This window comes from Rosa rugosa, chromosome 2 (genome assembly GCF_958449725.1).
Source record: "Rosa rugosa chromosome 2, drRosRugo1.1, whole genome shotgun sequence".
Classification (NCBI taxonomy): domain Eukaryota; kingdom Viridiplantae; phylum Streptophyta; class Magnoliopsida; order Rosales; family Rosaceae; genus Rosa; species Rosa rugosa.
The window spans coordinates 68,951,268-68,966,727 of record NC_084821.1 but is presented as its reverse complement, the minus strand read 5'-3'; the positions used below and the strand labels follow the sequence as shown (position 1 = coordinate 68,966,727).

Sequence of the window (15,460 nt, the reverse complement as noted above, 5' to 3'; positions counted from 1 at the left end):
AGACAAAAGGCGAAGACTTCAAGATAATGGTTGGACAAACACGTTATCATACACTACGTGTTTAATAAGAATTGGAGGTGCACGATCTATAATCTATGGCTAGATACTCCCCATAATATGGTCCTAATCATTTAAAATTAGTTAAGAGATAAACCAAATGCTTAGAGATGATCATTTTCTATTCCTTTTGGCTCAAGTTAGGTGCCCAAAAAGGCAATACGTGCGGCTATGTGAATGGCCATAGTTGATAAAAAAAGTTGGGGAGCTAGTTTTGTCACAAATCATTGTCTAAATTCACATGCATGATACGATTGATGTACTCGTTGCGAAATCTCCCTATCGATCTAAAAAGAAATGCTCGGACCAAAAAAAAAAAATTCAACGTGAACGATGGATTTGATTTATTTAGTTGTTGGTTTTGTGTGGCTTAGCTTTGTGATTATTGGTCCATGCATATTTGATGGAGAGATGGTTAGGGGTTGTTGGGGAGGTTGAAGTGGTTCTATTTCCTAGTCAAACATTACCAATTTCACGTACCCCACGTCTTACTCTCTCCACCAGGAAAAATGAAACCCTTTACCTATCACATGCAGTGACATAGTCAATGAAAGGAGGCTAGAGAGCCTGGTGAGGTAAGACCTGTCCGGAGTAGTCATAGCCCAACGTCGCATGCTGAAAATAATAGGTTGATTTTATCCGTTCATTTTTTTTTTAAATAAGGATATATAATGTATAGCTTACTTTTTACAATGTATCAATCTCTAAATCTCTAAATCTCTTTAACAAGGATGGTTGAAACTAAAATCGAAGAGGTGAAATCATTGACGGATCTACAAGGAGTTGTCATAGTCAACATCTTTATGACCTATGAGATTGCCGAAAATTAACAGGTGGGTATTACCTACTATTTCTTATAAAACTATAGTCTAAAATGATTTGTCCCAAAGTCATTTTGTTACATTCAATACATTGATCTCTAAACCTGTTTAGACATACTTGAAAGCTCATCCTTTGCGGCGAAAGTCCCACCCCGACTTATATGTTTCTTGCGTGATCCTATTACTATGTTCCATGTCCATCCTCGTGTAAAGAAGTTGAAATTGGTCATCATTTGAAATGCATGCAATTGCAATCGTTGAACTACAATGGCAAAGGAACAAAACTAACAGAGAAGCATGTTGCTGAGCTAGTCTCCTCGATCACCTGACGCATAACTTTGAAGAAGTCTTGTTCTTTGCAACTTGTTTTGGTTCGAAAACAAAGCATATGGAGATGTGGATCCATCTTCTTTTGTCAATGACGTTGTAAATCTCCCAACGAGTAACACTCAAAAGTACCAATTAACCAACTATATGTGATTTACTCCAAATCATCTGCGGGTCCAATATAAACAAGGGAGGAGTTTGATTAGTTGAATAGTTAAGCAAAACGCACATGAAGACACAAAATCTATGTCTTACTGGTATAAATTACTACACTGCAATAAAGAGGACATTCCATTTTACAAAGAACATAGAGTAAATTACAAATTTTGTTATTCAGTTTTAAGCAAGCTACGTACTTTCCAAGTAGGACTGGGATTCCTAAACCCTTAAAGCTTCAAAAATGAAAGCAAGAATTACTCCAAGCATTTCAATAGATAATTGTGCACCCTGGGCAGTAGTAGCCGCCCCTGGGCAGCTCAATTTCGATGAAGTCCGCCCGGCAGATCCAGAGGTTTCGAATCTTTTGAGAAATTGCAACTTCTTGGCCAGGGCATGCACTTATGGCGAAGTGTCCTTGGCTCAAGAAAAAAGCACTGGATAAATTATTAATTTAACAAAAAAAAAAAAAATTAAAGCTGGCGAAGGAGAATTATGAGAAGGAAGGCTTCCCCATCAATAAGAGAAATCTAAGATCCTATCACGAAAATGTCATCAAACTGAAGGAGGTTGTCAGTTTTGACATCTCCAAGTCATGATGCTGGTGACATCTATATGGTGTTTGAATACATGGACCATGATTTGACAGGTCTAGCTAATCAGGCGAGATTTTCACTCCCACGTACAGTTAAGTGCTACATGAGCCAACTGTTGAAGGGGCTTCACTATTGTCATGCAAGTGGAGTACTTCATCGTAATATCAAAAGCTCAAATCTTCTTATAAACAATGAGGGGAATTTGAAGCCTGGAGACTTTGGGCTTGCAAGGACCTTTTCATCGAAAGATCATCACAATGCCAAGCTCACAAATCAAGTCGTCACGCATTGGTATAGACCTCCAGAGTTGCTTCTTGGGGCTACCAAGTATGGTCGAGCTGGTGATATGTGTTCTGCTGGATGTATGTTTGCTGAGCTTCATTGCTGCGGCAAGCCAGTTTTCAATGGTAAAACTGAGGCAGATGTTTTGACTAAGACTGTTGAGGTGTGTGGAGCTCCAGATGAGGTCAACTGGCCTGAAGTTTCAAGGCTTCCTTGGTTTAACAGATTCGACTTCAAGCAAATGAAAGCGCGAAAGAGGCCTCTTAGTGAGACTTTTAGACATTCTGATCGCCATTTTGGACTTGTTGGGGAGACTGCTTACTCTTGATCCTTCTAAGAGAATATATGTCAAGGATGCTCTTGATGCTGACCACTTCTGGACTGATCCATTACCTTGTGATCCAGAAACTCTTCCCCAGTATGTATCAACACATGAGCATGATATAATTAAAGAAGCGTAAGCAGCAGCAGCCATGTGAACCTGAAGAAAATGATGCAAAACATCAGAAACCAGTGCAGTACCAACAGCAACCTCCCCGGGGCATTCCAGTCAGTCACCAGCAATCTCAACAAGCACAAGCCCGACTGCAACCTTACAAGGCCAGCTATAGGTCTCAGCCATCGGTTGCTGCAGGGCTTCGCCACCGTTACGAGGGCAGGCCTCCTTGGCCCTCTGATGGGACAAGAATATATTATCAGAATGATCGTTCTGCTTCAGATTGGGACTCAAACATGGGGGTGGAAGCCGCAGTCGGCGTTACTAGCTATAAGAAGTGATGCTTTTACCTACTAATTAACAATGAGTGGGTTTTGGCCAGATAGCTAGAGTTGCTATAGGTTTAGCTTAGCATGGCTCCAGGCCTCCAGTTGTAATATGTTTTCACATCTGTAGATTGACCAAACTCTTGAAATGAAAAATTAGAACTTTCTTCCAAGAATTACCAGTTGTTATGATTAATGTGTAGAGTGTAGTTATGTAGTCGTTAAGTTGCACCAACCTAAATTGTTCACAAACTTTAATTCTCAATAACACATGTTATATTCAATCTAAAAGAGATTGCTAACTAAAGACGAAACAAAATTTTGATTTCTCTCGACTGCTGTAGTGCATTTTACAATGTAATCCTTCTAATGTTTGAACCAGGACTGTTTTGTACACAGGATCCCTACACACCCAATTCACACCTACATCTACTTTGTACGACCTCTTTTCCTTCCCTTCACAGGAACTACATTTTGTTGACCAACAGTTTTACGTCCCACTTTCCTTTGGTGACCAGATGTCCTTTTTGTCACAGCAAAAGATTGGACTGAAGGAGAAGAATCTGCATTAGCATTACCGGTTTTCTTACTTTTGTTTGAAGTCTTAGCAGCAGCCTTTCCGGCATTGGTAGCTTTTCTCGACAGCTTTTGGTTACCAGGGCGAGCACTTCTAGGTTTAACTGGAGGATTACACACTAGTGTATTGGAGGAGAGGTTTGCAGAGGTAGCCTTGCTGCTAGAATCCTTCAGATGCTGCTGCAATGTTTTGGTAGTGAGGTCTCTAAGAAGCAAAGCAGATTTGTATTCACGTGTGCTCTTGGAGTAAAACACTAGGGCATTGTTGGCGAGCAGCAACAGATCTCGAAACAGTTCCTTAACTGACATGACAGAATGGCTTGCAATTCGTGATCCTATTGTGTCAAAATCCATGTGCCTACGGATCATTTTCTTATACCTTCTTCTCTTCTGTATTGAATATGGTAGATAACTGTAAAGCATAGTTGTAAAGATCATTCTCTAGTTGAAAAGCATCAAATACTATCCATACCTGGCTATCAAGTCGATGACGAAAGACAGAAGCACTTTTATGTTCCAAAAATTTATTGAAAACATCCAACAACTTATTAGTTCCATCCTTGGTCAAACCTCTTTTCCAATCACCTGCACCAGAAGATCCCAAATCCTCACGACACTCACTGGTTGAATGTTCTATACACCGCAAGGCAGTTATAGCATCAGCTGAATCCAAAAATCCACTATCCCCAACACTCGCCTCCTTAACATCCCTACTACAATCCTTCCTCTTCCTCTTGCCCCTTCTCTTTCTTAGAGTCCCTCCAAGTCCACCGTAGAAAGCCCCAATTGAGATTTTTTCGTGCTTGAATGATTGTGAAACTTCTCGTTTAGTCTCAGTGTCTTCAGCTGACACTGTCGCTGGTATCTGGCATTCCAGTGAGCAGCTTGTCAAGGCTTCACATGTGAAACTGCCAGCGGATGGCTCATCCTTACAAATCTCTTTACCACAAGGGTAATGTCCCTCCGACTTTTGAGAAGGAACAGGTGATTCTGTTTGGCCAGAGCCATAGTTGATGCAACCACCTTGCCCTTTCTCAGCTTTAAGAGATTCAAGTTTTGATTCCAAAGACCTGTAACAGCCACATTGAGTAAATATCAACACAAACACAGGCAGAGGCTTTAGGACACCTAAGACTGCAAATAGACAACACTCCCCAGAGATACGTACAGCAAATTTTCTACTCAAGGTCTTGAATGCAATGCATTATAGATCAAAATTTTAATCACGTAAAGTGTCGTCTTCTTCTAATTTCAACTAATGACATGTTCAAGCTAGCTGATATTTTCATCTTAACGTCCTCAGAAGGGAAGCAAGTATTCTTCTAAATACCAATTGGGAAGCTGGCTGCTTTTTCTGACTTGTAAACATAAACATCCTGAGAAGACAAGGAAATGACTCACCCTATTGAGTTCTCAGATTGTTTTAGAGCTTGCCTCAACTCTTCCATTCGTTTCTTTCGTAGTTCCTCAAACCACACCCTGCAGAGAAAAACATAAGATATGTAAGATGAGCACATATGTAACCAATTCAGAAAGTAAAACAGTCCAAGCATAGGGATTAAATATATCCGAGTATGTTAAAAGTATCCAGAAAATTGAAAGACACATGAAACAGTAAGCTAAGAATTAGAAACTTAAACTCATAAGAATATGATGCAATGTGCACACTTCAGAACAACAAAAATCAGCTTACTTGCATCCAGAGTAACGCTTTTGCAAGTCCTCATATTTGGCTTTACAAACCTGAAAGCAATACACAGGCGTATCGAATCAGAGAATGCTAAAAGCAAGAAATCAGCCACATATATCTGACATTTTGCACATCAATGAAATCAACAAAATCCAAGAACTAATCAAATGGAAAAGCCTAGTTTAATAGAAACAATTCAAATTCAGCATGTTACAGAGCACATTCAAATACAATTAATTGGTATACAAAAATTTCACCAAGTGGTAACTCGAGTAACTTTACTCACAAGTCACATCTTCACTAGCCAAGTACAAACCAGACTTGTAATAATTTTGGCCTAAACTATTTATGGACTGACCCAACAGAACAAACAAAAACACAAAATTATAAGCTCCTACAACAGAAGGTAAAAACTATGGGTTAAAATTTTCACCCACCTTTCAATTTCCTAGAAAGAACAAAACTTTACACAAACCGAACTGAATACAACTTACGACATGGTTCAAATGTTTCTCACAGCAATCATTGAAATTTAAAAATGAAAAAAAAAAAAAAAAAAGGACCTCGGGTGTAAATGCGTACGGACAAACGGTTCGGGCTCGGAGCTCCGCGGCGACCAGGTTCCAATCTCGGGTCCCGTATCGGATTACGGCCCCAGCCAAGAGAAGCTCAAGCCATGTGCCCCACCTGCTCTCTCCTATCACCTCCGCCACCATCTTCGCCCTCCACGTGTACGGCTCCGATGCATCACCAACCTCCACCACCACCACCTCCTTCCCTGTTCTCTTATCCTACGCGCCCTCCACGACCCCGGCTCACGTTAGCCTCCGCCGCCGCGTCCACCACCGCGCTTGAATTAAAATGGAAGGAAGAGACGGAATTTGACCAAATCCCTGTTCTGGGTGTTTGAAAAAGCGGTTTTGGATGAGAGAGAAAGGTGGTTTTGGGATGATCAAGGTGGTATTGAAGGTGGTTTTTTGAGGTTGTTTGTTTGTTTTTGTTGTTTATGGGAAACTCAATTATAGTATGCGTGAGACAAGGTGTTGACGGATTCTAGTATTCTAATAAGGTTGACGAGAATAAACGTTAACCAGGTTGAAATGAAAATGAGAGAGAGAGAGAGAGAGAGAGAGAGATTGAGATTTATATACGAAGTTACGAACCAACTGAGACAACCCGTGTAATTGGGTTGATCTTCCTAATAATAGAATAGAGGGACCAAAGGGTCTTAAAAGGAAATAGTAGAGGGGCTCTCTCTCTCTCTCTATACTATGTTGATCTCTAAAATTTCTTACAAAAATGTTTTCGTTTTATTTTATTTTTATCAAAGGAAATCACCATTTATATCGACTTCATCACGCATTTCGGCCTAATTGAAATATAATAGAGATCAACATCCTTCTTCACTATGAATCTTGTTACATTTATTTTGTTACAAAATTTTCATGGTTGGCCTAATTGAAATACAATGTTGATCATTCTTCACGATGAATTTAGCTATTTCTTGAACTACCTTGTTGCATTTATTTTGTTACAAAATTTTCATGGTTGGCCGCGACTAAAAATTCATTGTTACTCATCCAGACGTCTTAGGTTCAATATGCAAAAAAATTGTTTAAAGTAAGCAAGGATGCAAGCGTAATTTTTGTTCCCGGGTTTGACGTCTTCATCATTGAACCTCCATGACATGCTTATAAAGGTAAAAGATCTTAGAGCAAGTTCACCCGTAGTCAAGAAATGTCAAAGTTGAGAAGTCAAGAATTCGACCAGTTAAGATACTGTTCACTGCCACTGGACATGGGTTTACACCCGTTGTTTTTCTTGACCGGTCAAGACTGGTCAAAACTCCACCGAACATTACCGTTACAATTAATTCCTATCAATATTAACTCATCCACCGTCGGATTGTTCACCTTAATTGAAACCAACGACCCAGATTAAAGGACCGTTGGTTTCAAATTTTTTGAAAAGCCAACGGGTTGATGCCACCTGTCCCCTGCCGCAAAAGCAATGTCGCTACGCGACAAAATAAGGATATGCAGAAGGTGCTGGGCCACATGGCGCTTCTCGATTGGTCCGTGGCCTCCACTCCCGCGACTGTCTCCTTGCGTCCGCACCTGACGTCACCCACGTTCTCCTCTTTGGCGAGCTGGCAGCTCCAGACCTTGGGCAAGAAAATAGTCAGAGGCTTGCCCATTTTTTTGGCTTGGGTCAAGAAAAGGCAAAGCTTGGCTGGTCAAGCAAGGCCCGGTGGAAGGTGCTTTTTCAATATACCCGGTCAACACATCATCAAAATGACATTTTTTGCCCAGTTAACTCCACCGCTGCACATGCTCTTAGGGTGGGTAAGGGTATAATTGTTTTTGCGAGACGTGAGAGATCTGAGTTCTATCAAGTTCTGCAAGAAGCCGAGTGTGAATTGAGATTTATAGAGGGTAAGGGTATAATTACTCCATATTATCATTGATTGTAAATATGTTTTGCATATATAAAAATACATGGAACAAAATAAACCATATTAAACCAAACATCAGATAACATAAATAGATTTTGACAAAATACTTGATTTAATGAGAACGACTGAATGAGAATGACTAATTTTTGAGTCTCAAAACACAGACACCAAGGCATGCAAAAGATGACAATGACCCACATATAGACGTAGCAAAAACACCCGCATGTATAGACGTAGATAAATACATAGCAAGGTCTTAAATTTTTTTAAAGAGACAGCTATATCCTAACACACGACACCCATTGCTATTACGTTTATACGTTACATGCACCCGTAAGGACGCTACTCTAAACTAAATTAGATACCCTATCTTTCAATTAAAGTCTTCGCCTCTGTTTCTCATCAGAAACTGTGACATTAGTCTGCAATAAACCAAAAACCACAGTTAAGACAAGAATCTGCAATAATACTTATAAGGAACAGTAGAGTAAAGAAATACAAATGAAGATAGGAAAGACTACGAATCTAATTGCTGATGCAAACAATGGTAATGGGGTGAAATAGAAACAGGAGGATTAAATCCAAGTCTAATTGCTGATAGGAAAGATTACGAATCTAATTGCTGATGCAAACAATAGTAATGGGGTGAAATAGAAACAGGAGGATTAAATCCAAGTCGCATCTTGAGTACACACCCTAAACACTAGTTGAATTGAATTTAGTTGGGCAATTTCCACCAGCCAAAACGCAATTTGAAGATGGCAAAACTATATGAATACAGAAAGGCCACCACCAAAGAGCTTTGAACGAAATTGAAGATTAAAATGGAGGGTTTTTATCCCCATTAGGGCCGATGAGGATTTTTTTTGTATGCTAAGATATTTGCTGTTACCTTTAGCAACACCCTTATATTTTTGTTGATCACAAAAATAGATCAATTCAAACGAAATTGCAAATAATAAAAGAGTGAACGGATGTCCAAAATTGCAGATAACAATTACAATACCACAACGGATCAGGAGGAAAAAAAAAAAAACAATTAGGGCAATGTATTTTGTTTAGGCAGATTCATAACTCATTCAAGTAGATCTTAAATTTCTAAAGGAAGGAGATGTAGATGATAAAGAAATTCTTACTTCTTACACTTGTTGTCCGTTTTGGAGGCGCTTATGAACGATGGGACCGTCTGGAATAAAAAGTAGGCTACAGATGCATAACCCACAACTCGAAGAACCTGATTCGCCTTTGCACGAAAGGCCATGGCCTCCAAGACAGAGGAAAATTTTGACAACTGTTTTAGGGAATCAGAAACTGAGAGAAATTCGTTGTGTATTCTCATTGATAATAGGGGCCTCTTTATTTATATAGAGGGTTACAATGCATAGAATCTTAATCATACAAGGAAAGTAATTGTACATTGAATAGGAATCTAGATCCTTCTAATTTAACCATATTACCACTAGGTCAAGTAACCTAGAGTTTGGGCCAAACACAAATAGAAATATCCTTAAACAACGACAACATTTTTGCGAGATCGATTTGATTTTGCTGATTTTAGGGTTCGATGACCTTTATATCGCTGCCCAGATAATAATATCTCAAGATTTAAGTTGGGCCTTCCGTTAAAGAGTCTTCAATTATTTTCAGGAGCCCAACACATACATGTAGAAAGGGCCCAACACAAGTCCACAAAAGTCCCTATTCCAAGTGCATTTTAGTGCTGGGATCTACTTCTTGCTGCAGGGCTTACCAAGACTCTCTTGGTAGGACTATCTTCCTTTCAGCCCATTTTTGTCGTAGTTCGATTGTCCGGATGAGTCACTGTATAACGTTATCTACATTTATTATTAATGAATTGATCCCCTTTTTTTTTGAGGTGGTTTTGGGATGATCAAGGTGGTATTGAAGGTGGTTTTTTGAGGTTGTTTGTTTATTTTTGTTTATGGGAAAACTCAATTATAGTATGCGTGAGACGAGGTGTTGACGGATTCTAGTATTCTAATAAGGTTGACGAGAATTGGGTTAGGGTATAATTGTTTTTGCCAAACGTGAGAGATCTGAGTTCCATCAAGTTCTGCAAGAAGCCGAGTGTGATTTGAGATTTATAGAGGGCCATCTTAGTTGTATTGGATAGTAATAGAGGGCCATCATACATGAAAATACATGGAACCAAATAAACTATATTAAACCAAACATCAGATAACATAAATAGATTTTGACAAGTTCATTCTCTTAGGCAGCATTCCCATTCAATTAAGGTACAGAACAGTCTCAACAGACATTAAAAATCCTCACTACATTAGTTATAATTACATCAGCCAAAAGTACTCTCAAAGATTCACATTATGATGGGTTCATCTGTTCCGATTCAGGCCTGCAAATCAATCAAAAACCAAAGAATAGACAAAGAAGTTAATGTCACATAAGAATCTTTGCAACAATTTTCAGAACAGCACATCAAACACAAGCTAGCTTTATGTCAAATCTTGCAAATCAACCAAGAAGAAGAAACTGGAACAGCAATCAATATCCAGATTTAGCTGTATATTCAGACCACACCGAAAATTAACAGAATTGTATACCTGTGTTCCTTGATGCAAAATCTCCTTTGACATCTTTGTTGACCATTCTCCTCCTCTCTCCACCTCTCTGCACAGTACAGTGAGCATTTTGTCATACGCGCCTGGTGGGCATACTTATAAACAATCACCTCTGTAATAATTGATTTGCATGTATTGGAATTTCTAAGCAATTTTTGCTGCACATATACTCATATTCCACAAACCAACCTAATAAATTCAAAACACTTGATGAATTGAATACAGGATGAAAAGAGGTACTTTGTAGGTTAAATGGGGAAATCTAAACTATTAAATGTGCAGAACAATTTGCTCGTAGCAATGCATAATATTATGTAAATCAAATCGAAACAAACAAACTATATAGAACTAACCTATTCTCTCGATTAAGCCCTCATTGACTTCTTTCCACACTTGTATCTTGTCTCGAGTGAGATCCGCCAAAACCACAGCAGCTCCAACTTGCAGGGCTGCAAGAAAGGAGATTTCGAGAGCATAGAACCAAGACATCGAGAATTCTGAGTGTGGGTTGCGGGATTGTTTTTTTTTTTTTTCTGGGTTCAATTCATATTCGCTAGCATAGAGCATCCTTTATATACTTATTTGAGCTGTGTTGGGCCCTTTTTACATGTCTTGGGCCGTCTTTCGTTTCCCGGTGAGTCTCTGTGTCTATTTTTTTCGGCCTAATTCTTTAGGGAGTCCTATTTCAATATAGAGAAGGAAGTGGGCCGAGGGGGGCCTAAAAAAGAATTAAATTCAATTTGCCTCATCAGGAAATTAAATGAATTATTAGAAATCCTAATAAGTTTTATTTTCACCTTATGAGGAACGTGATATGACTACTTTATCATATTTGCACAATAATAAGTAATCATAGACCTAGTGCTCTTGAACTTGAACGTTGAGCGTAGAGAAAATTGTCATAATAATGTTTTAGATTAATGATTTTCACTTAACTGAGAGCTACAAATTATTTTTCTGTACGTGTGCTCTATATATTCACAACAACAGTTAAGCAATCTCATATAGTATTACACTGTGTGTATCACATGCTTTTCTTTTGTTATATATAACTACTTTTCATTAAATTCTAAATCAACTCAAATACTAACAATTCTTTGTTGCTTGTATCGTGTTCACTAATCGTACTGTAGAACATATGACTACTTGTGGTGTAAAGGCATTGCAACTATTAAGAGGAATCCTCTTACTATATTTTCACAGGTTATTGATACTCATTTAAGGTGCATACAATGAATCTCCAAAAAAAGGATGTTGGTTAAACGTGCTATATTGCAAGTTTGCAACACACGGATTACGGATACAATATTCCCCTATTTGTATAGTGAGAGATCTGCTTCTTTTCCTTTTGCCAACGAGATGAATCAAACAGTGCGACATGATGTTTGTGGTCGTGGTGGTATGCCGACTCTTTCCGCCGCCCCGCCGGGATGTTATTCCATTCCCTAGATATCCTGGAAGAGCAGATCTTTAAGTAAGGGTTTAGTCTAATATATATTTTTGATGGGTTAACCACAGTAATGTCTCATTGATATTCCAAAGTTTAGACAATTGTGTGTGTGTGTATATATATATATACATTTTTTTTTTTTTTTTTTTTTTCTGAATTTATGTTATCTGACTAGCAAATTTGTGGATTTCTATATATGCACCCTTCCACGTTCTAAACGAACAAAATATTCAACACACGGACCAAACACAACTGGAGGTCAACATGTTGAATTGTAGAAGATCTGAAATTGAAATTAGTAATAACAACCCTCCCATTAAGAAAATGCTAAATGAAAAATGAGGGTCTAAAGAGAAATAGAAAAATCCGAATTATTTTGAAATATGATCTTAATAATGGAACACTCGTGTTTATTGGAATTGTTTATTGGACAAATTTGGAATTCTTATTCCGAAATAGAAAAACTATTTACTAATTTTTCTTCACTGGTCAACACTCTGTAGTTGAGCAACTAACTGAGACTGCACTTGCTATCACCAACCAAGGACCAACAGGGTCACATTCCTACTACATTTTAGCACGATCTTACCATAGCAAGGTAAGAAAATATTATGCTCTTCTTTTTTATATGGCAAAGTCATGATAATGAAGGGTTCTTTATATTTTCTCTAATCTCTATACATGTGTTGGTAAAAAAAGTATAGCTGGGCAATAAAAGATATTTGTTTGACGTGTTCTTGGTCATTTACTCATGGGTAATTGATGGTAGAGGGACTGATTTGTACTATTTGTAACTGTTAATGCAGGGACTGGCTATGGTAATGCCACGTCTAAAGTTGCTGTAAGTAATCCAATTAACCTATTTGATAATTCCTACACTTGATTTCTTTGTTGATAAAATTTGTATGGAAGTGTTTACACTGATATACTAATCCATTGGTTATTTATTTATTTATTTATTTTTCAATTAAGTAGAGTTTTCTTTCGTGAATGTCTTACATTTTTAGATTATGACATGAGCCAGTATAAAATGAGGCAAAAACAAGTTGATGTCTACGAACAATAAATCTGGTTGGCAACTTTTATTGAAATTGTATTGACTCACTGTATGCATGTGGAATTCTTAGAAATACATAATTTCTGTAGAAATACCTTATTAGTGATTTGCTATCGTTTATATAATGTATTTTTATGCTTATTTCGAAGAAATTTGACATCCTTGGCTTTTGTTATTTTCCTATCTAAAAACAGGTTTTAGGAGGAATCAAGTCTGCCACATTATGGTGAGAAGCAATCTTCTTTGTGTGTATTTGTTTTGTGAGATCAATACAAAAGTGGGAGAGGGATTTGGGTTTTGATTACAGTCCGAAATTCCCAATTGTTGGTTTTTTCTTTTTTCTTTTTTTCTTTTGGATTTTGAATTGTTCTCTTATTCTGATGTGGGGATATGTATTGGATTTGAATTTGCAGGTTTTTATTTGGTGGTTTGCATGAAATCTCATCTCAGCTTTCATCACCAACCCTAAAAATTTGGGTTCGTCATCAGCAAGGTAACAGTTTGTGTCTTACAACGTATTCCTGGTCTAATTTCTCTTTTACTAATTTTATCATGCTTTTTTTCAGTTTAGATTGTTTGCAAATAGACCACTTCTTTTCCATTTACGAAATCGTTCACAAATAGTGACTTTTTCTTTGCTAAGGTGGAACTGACAAGAAAATATTTTAAGGGACGAATTGTCTTTAGATTTGGAAGGTAGTTTCTTAATCTTTTTAGTTTTGATGTTAGCTTTAGTTACATTTCTGGACAGATGTTCGCAGTTTTTGATTAGTATTTAACTCGATGTTTCAATCTTTGAGAATATATGCTGTTAGTATTCATGTAACTTGAAAATGACCATTTTTTTTCATACTGCCTAATAAGAGGGGCTTAATTGAGTTTTTATATCTGTATCTTTGAGGTGACCTTAATTATCTTTCCCCGTTTCTGTTGTCCTTTTTTGTTTGTAATTGAATGTGGTATGGTTGTGTTATTACTTTGAGAACCTTAGAGGTATGAGGCTTGCAGTATAGTTGTTGAATCAGATGATAGACCCTGTTTCCAATCATGAGATTTTTGGAAACAATGCTTTTGTCTACATTTTAGATATCTGTATGAGCTGGACCAGCACATTGACCATATTTTGAGGTCAGCATCCATGGCCAAAATTGGCTTATCTTTTGATCGAGAAAGCATTAGAAGAATACTCATACAGTGTGTGCTTCCAAGTGCAAAACAAGATCACCGAGGTACTGGCTCTCGGCAGGACCTGGTGATTTTCAATTGTCTCCTTCTAGCTACAATCAGCCAGCTCTTTATGCTGTTGTAGTCCAATACAAATCACCTTTTAGTTCAAAGGGTGTTAAAGTAGTAACTTCATCAATCCCTATAAAACCGCCCCAATTTGCAGTTATGAAGAGTGAATTATCTTCCAAATGTGCTTTCAAAGATGGAGGCTGAAGAAGAAGGTGCCTTTACAGCGATTTGGCTGGATGGTGATGGATTTATTGAGGAAGGGCCTAACATGAATGTGGCTTTTGTTAGAAAAGACAAGGAACTTCTGATGCCTCAGTTTGACAAAATACCAAGTGGCTGCACGGCTAAGAGAGTTTTGGCCCTTGTAGAAGGCCTGGTGAAGGAGGGTAAGCTTCGGGGACTGAGAGTCGAAAATGTGACTGTTGAGGAAGGGAAGAAGGCAGATGAGATGATGCTTATCGGCAGTGGAGTTTAGGGGTAATTCTTTACATTCTTCTTAGCGGAATACCACCATTTTGGGGGAGGACAAAGTCGAGCATATTTGATGCTGTTAGGACAGCTGATCTGAGGTTCCCATTTGATCCCTGGGATGGCATCACTGAATTAGCTAATGATTTGATTCAAGGAATGCTCTGTAAAGATCATTTTAAAAGGCTCGCCACTCACCAGGTTTTAGGTAGTTTAAGTAATGATTGCAGTAACAGAGTTTGCTCAAATGAACACGTTCCTTGAGAATCTGAGATCATTCTAGCTAGCATCTGTAATATGATACGAGTTAAAGTTGAAAGTTTGGTGTAGTATGATCAGTACTTTGATATGAATTTTTTTAAAAGTATCATGCCATATCTACCGGTTCACTTCCAAATTTGGAACACAAGTCTTCTTCCATTTGTTACTTTCTTCACCTTGATGCAGAAGCTAAAGGCTGAAATTTCAATACCAAACTACGACTAATTGGAAGAATTCCTGAAAACAATTGACCACTTTCCGATTAGTCACAAAAAAACCCGCAGCAAAGCGCGGGCTGATTTATTAGTATTAAACCAAACATCAGATAGATTTTGATACTTATCCAGACAAGTTTACTATCTTACGCAGCATGCATTCCCATAACATTAAGGTGCAAAACAGAACAGTCTAAACTAAGCCATGAGAACATTTATGTAGTTATAATTACATCAAGCCAGAAGTAGTGATGCCATCCCATTTGATTCCTAGGCAGACACAAATAGAGTTAATTAAATTAGATGAGAACAACATTTCCTTTTGCGGTCTTGCCTTTTGGGGTTAATATGCTATTCATATATGAATATTCAGCTACATTCCTCAAAAAGCTAGCAGAATTTTATTATCTATTAATTTCCTAGCTAGTGAGGTAATAATTTCCTAGTCAAA

General features: G+C 37.9%; 1 protein-coding gene and 2 pseudogenes across 1 annotated transcript; 2 read left to right on the top strand and 1 right to left on the bottom strand.

Annotated features, from left to right (window-relative positions):
* Window positions 1–1,605: 1,605 nt before the first annotated feature.
* On the top strand, window positions 1,606–3,187 carry LOC133731388 (cyclin-dependent kinase C-2-like; annotated as a pseudogene).
* A 117-nt stretch (window positions 3,188–3,304) lies between these two features.
* LOC133729701 (uncharacterized) lies at window positions 3,305–6,459 on the bottom strand. Its single transcript, XM_062157262.1, has 5 exons — window positions 5,831–6,459; window positions 5,271–5,320; window positions 4,979–5,056; window positions 4,050–4,647; window positions 3,305–3,967 (listed from the first exon to the last, which is right to left on the bottom strand). Exons 1-5 carry the CDS (start codon window positions 5,981–5,983, stop codon window positions 3,431–3,433), a joined length of 1,416 nt encoding a protein of 471 aa, XP_062013246.1. The 5' UTR covers window positions 5,984–6,459; the 3' UTR covers window positions 3,305–3,430.
* Window positions 6,460–11,681: 5,222 nt separating this feature from the next.
* Window positions 11,682–14,762, top strand: LOC133731387 (D-amino-acid transaminase, chloroplastic-like; annotated as a pseudogene).
* Window positions 14,763–15,460: the final 698 nt, after the last annotated feature.

Bases quoted from the DNA above. Each gene is read 5' to 3' on its own strand.
- LOC133729701 (XM_062157262.1), bottom strand. From the start codon at position 5,983: ATGGTGGCGGAGGTGATAGGAGAGAGCAGGTGGGGCACATGGCTTGAG. The intron at 5,321-5,830 runs GTCCTTTTTTTT...TATTGCTTTCAG, and splicing joins CGTACGCATTTACACCCGAG to GTTTGTAAAGCCAAATATGA. The intron at 4,648-4,978 runs GTGAGTCATTTC...TGGCTGTTACAG, and splicing joins CAATCTGAGAACTCAATAGG to GTCTTTGGAATCAAAACTTG.